The sequence below is a fragment of the Cucurbita maxima genome, unplaced genomic scaffold (genome assembly GCF_002738345.1).
Source record: "Cucurbita maxima cultivar Rimu unplaced genomic scaffold, Cmax_1.0 Cma_Scf00028, whole genome shotgun sequence".
Classification (NCBI taxonomy): Eukaryota; Viridiplantae; Streptophyta; class Magnoliopsida; order Cucurbitales; family Cucurbitaceae; genus Cucurbita; species Cucurbita maxima.
In genome coordinates this window covers 2215575-2220191 of record NW_019272044.1, presented here as the reverse complement: position 1 = coordinate 2220191, position 4617 = coordinate 2215575, and the positions used below count along the sequence as shown (strand labels likewise).

General features: G+C 31.3%; 1 protein-coding gene across 1 annotated transcript; it reads left to right on the top strand.

The window, feature by feature from the left end:
- Window positions 1-3563: 3563 nt before the first annotated feature.
- LOC111465088 (ethylene-responsive transcription factor 2-like) lies at window positions 3564-4574 on the top strand. Its single transcript, XM_023109374.1, has one exon. It carries the CDS (start codon window positions 3590-3592, stop codon window positions 4421-4423), a length of 834 nt encoding a protein of 277 aa, XP_022965142.1. The 5' UTR covers window positions 3564-3589; the 3' UTR covers window positions 4424-4574.
- Window positions 4575-4617: the final 43 nt, after the last annotated feature.

Sequence of the window (4617 nt, the reverse complement as noted above, 5' to 3'; positions counted from 1 at the left end):
AATAAATATTTCCTTTTGGATGCCCATTATCACATGGCTTCCACATTTTATCATTTATTTTAATTCCATTATTATTTTATCATTTATTTTAATTCCATTATTTTTCTTTATATTACTCTGGGTTAGATCACCTAACTTAGGATTATTTTGAGCCAAATATGCTTTAAGTCTAAAATTTCTATGATTAATGAGTTGTTCGCGAGTTGACATTTTTTTAATTGAATCAACCCAATTTTTAAAATTAGTATGAATATTATGAATTGTTTTACCTTTGTAGCCGATATTAGTGATGCATTGTGACTTGAAAATGTTTGATATTTGAATTTTATGAGATTTTAGTTACTTACGTCATATATTATACATAGATACAAACGGTTGTTCAAGTCACCAATTTGACCATGGAACCCAACTATGTTAGACGAACACGATTCTCCAGGGTATGATATTGTCCACTTTGAGTATAAAAGCTCTCATGACTTTGCTTTGGACTTTCCCAAAAGGCCTCATACTAATGGAGAAGGTATTATTTGATTATAAACCCATGATCATTCACTACTAGATGATGATGATGTGAGACTTTTATCATTCAACAATGTACATCCAAATATGTTAAAGTTGCAAACTCTATTAGAGTTTCTCAAAGCCACCAACTCGACCATCAAACCCAACTCATGCACATACCTAATCATTTGGAAATAGTCTCGATTAATTCATGTATATCTATTTTACTCAAGCGTCATATTTTATCTTTTTTTACTTTCAAAACTTTAAAATAACCCTTTCGATAAAAATAAAATAAAATTTTAGATACAAAACTTAGATCGAGATCCAAATTATTTAAAAATGATTTAACCCATTTTTATAATTTATTTAAATGGATAAAAAATTGACACCCACTCCCCAATAATACTTATTCTAATGTTTTAAATCATAACCTTTTAATTTTGTATAAAAAATATATATTATACAATGCCAAAGTTGGCACTATGCTTTATTTTTAATATTTTTTAGTAAAGATAACAATTAAAATATATTTATTTAATGGTGTGTAATAAAATAACGTCATCTTGAATTCCCTTTTCTTAAAAAAAATAAAATAAAATAAAATATGTCGACCTATAAATTAAAGATAATATTATAATAATTAGAAGGAAGGTCTTTTAAACCTCCTAATTAAAATCGTGCAGAAATGTAATAATTTATTATTTTTTAAAAATTATTATTATTATTTTATTTTTTGAAGGCTTGAACTTGGACTCAAAGATTGCGGTGCGGCGCACGTGCGGGGGTAGGCGGGCATGTAAAAAGCCAATACAAAAATGGGGATTTTGAATTTTCAAACGGTCAAGGTCATGGCCGACCGTTTTTGTCTTTGGTCAGCTTCTTTGACTTTTTTGTGCCAATAGTTAGTTTTTTTGTTTTTTTTTTTTAATTTCTTTTGATAATATTTAAATATGTCAAATTTTTTTATTGAATTTTTTACATTTTTAATTAAAACTATTTTGAAATTTTTTGAAATATATATATAATTTTGATATCCACATTAGTTGTAAAAACTTTTCCCTAACAGACGCGTTTTAAAAAGCTTGAAGGGGAGAGCCTCACAATATTTGCTGGCGATGGAAGTGGGGATCCCACATCGATTGGAGAAAAGGAACGAATGTGAAAACTTTTTCCTAGCAGACGCGTTTTAAAAAGCTCGAAAGGGAGAGCCTCACAATATCTGCTAGCCGTGGATCTCGGCAATCCTCTAAATTTTTTATTTAAAATTTATAATTCAATTAGTTGAAGTAATATATTATTATTTAATTTTAAATTTAAATTCTTGTTTTGAATGGCAATATTATAATTTTAAAGAACAATATTATAATTTTAAGATATTAAGGAGTATTCAAAATTTTATTTTATGTTTTTTTTTATATTGTTCGAGTTCTCATAGTAAAAAACAACAACAATTTTATGTGTTTAATGTATCCCAAATTTAAATTTTAAATTATTTTAACATAAAAAATTAATTAAAAATAGTTTATATTAACAACAATTAATTATGTAGTTTTATTCATATGTTATCAAACACATTTTGAACCATAGTTTAAATTGAAATCAAATTTTTAAATATTTTATTTTAATATTGTTTACCAAACCGACCTAAAATTGTCAATGAAAATCCTTATTATATTGTCAAAATCAAATAAATAGGTCAAGATGTGACAATTAAGGGTAATTTTAAAATTATAGACAAATACGATTTTTGAGGATATGAAATGTCCATTTTGCCCCTTATTTTAAAAAAATAATCTCATTTTTAGGGTGGAAAACGATTAAATGAAAATGATGACCCGAGTTGGTGAAGCTCCCATATTACATAAAAGACCGTAACGTATTGATATGTTCCAATCCTTTTACGTACACCAAAAAGTCATTTATACAAAAAGTAGTGGTGGAAAAGACTTGTTGCTCGTCCTCGAGAGTAGTTTTAAATATTTCAATTCTTGTTGTGCCTAACATTTTCAAATTTTTGCGTAATGTTTCTCAAACCTCTATGATTATACGTACAAATGTGTTTGGATACAGAAAAAGGGGAGCGTTGTGACTCTAAAAGAAAACTAAAATTCCATGAAAAAGTTTAAAACTCTTGTAAACGTGCATACAAATGTGTCTCGATGTATTGAAGTTAGGGTTCGTAATATTTTTTATAGTTTTGAAACCAATTGGATTTAACTAAATTACAAATATGACCCTTGAACTATTGGTGTTAAAAAAATTTAAAATTATATTTCATGATTTTCATAAAATTAGACGGGTTGAATTGAATTAACGTGAATTTATTAATTAAATATTAAAAAAATGAGTATATAAATATTTTACAAATTTTATTAAAAAATAAATTTATTTAAAATATAATTATATAATTATAACAATAAAATATAAAAATATTGGTGTGGGCCAAAATTTCATCTTGTACAAACAAGTGAATTTGAGAGGGAGAGACAATTTGGCAATTATTTACTTCTTTTTCGATCTTTTTATTTTTCTAATGAATTTATTGCTTTTTCTAATTATTAAAAAATCATTTTTTTTCCTTAACAAACATTTTTAATAATAAAAAAAAATTGAAGCTGAAAATTTGAAAGGGACAAATGAAACAAAAACATCAATAAAATATAATTTTAATAAAAATATTATTAAACTTTTAAAGGTTTATTAATAATTTTAAAATTTTAATGAATACTTATAATTTTTAAAAATTCAAAAATATATTTTATTAATTTGTGAAAAATGAAATAAAATGGAAAATAGAAGATGACGCACATACCGACAAAGAAGAAACGAGCGATGATGTCACACTATCGTGGCCTAATCCAAATGGCAATTTCCACACGTGACTAAATTCCTCCGCACAACTTGCACCTTTTTTTTATTCATTTTATAATAATAATAATAATTTGTCGATTTTTTTAATATTAAAAAATGGCCCACACAGTTCAAGTTCATGAATCTAATTCACCTATTAATAGCTTTCATATTCCCAATTCTTCAAATTTCATTCAGATTTAGATCTCTCTCTCTATAAAGTTTTGATTTTTAAATGATGTACGGACAGAGTAATGGCTGTGAATCGGATTTTGTTCTTCTGGAGACCATCCGCCGCCATTTATTGGGAGATTCCGAGCCTTATCGATGTGGGAATTTCGCCGTCGCCGGAGCCGCCGCGCCGGGGTTGTGCGGGAGCTCCAATTTCACCAGCTTGTACCCTTGTTTGACTGAAAATTGGGGGGAATTGCCTCTTAAAGTGGATGATTCCGAGGACATGTTTCTCGCCGGAGTTCTTCACGACGCCGTCCACCTTGGTTGGGATCCTCTGCTCGGCTCATCGCCGTCGGACGCTTTTAATTTTGGGTTCTCTGATGTCAAAACAGAGCCCCTGATTCTTTCTCCGGCGGTGGTTCCGGCGAATGTGGAGGTGGCGGCGGCGACGATGCCGGCGGTGGTACCGGCGAAGGGGAAGCATTATCGAGGTGTACGGCAACGTCCGTGGGGGAAATTCGCGGCGGAGATTCGTGACCCGGCGAAAAACGGGGCTCGGGTTTGGCTTGGGACGTTTGAGACGGCGGAGTATGCGGCGCTTGCTTATGACCGCGCCGCTTATCGGATGCGGGGCTCTAAAGCTCTTCTTAATTTTCCGCTTCGGGTTAATTCGGGTGAACCCGACCCGGTTAGAGTGACGTCGAAGAGGTCGTCGTCTCGGTCTTCGCCGGAGCCTACTTCGTCGTTGTCGTCGGTAGAGAGTGGGACCCCTAAGCGGCGGAAGAAGGTGGTGGCAGCAACTCAAGCTGCAGTACAGTCGATCCAATTAGTGGTGGGGACCAATGCAACACAAGTGGAAGCTGACGTGGCGAAGAGTACAAATGGCGAGCAATGATTGGGGGAGTAGTGGTGATAGTGAAAGAAGGGGCACTTTGGTGTTTTATTGTGAATTGAGGGACTTGGGAGAAAAGTAAAAACTTGGTAATTTCTTTTTTTTTTTTTTTTTTTAGGGGTAGAATTGGAAGATTTTCTTTGGGATTTAAAAATCTTTGGATTTTTCAAACAAAAAAAAAAAAAAAAAAAAAAAAA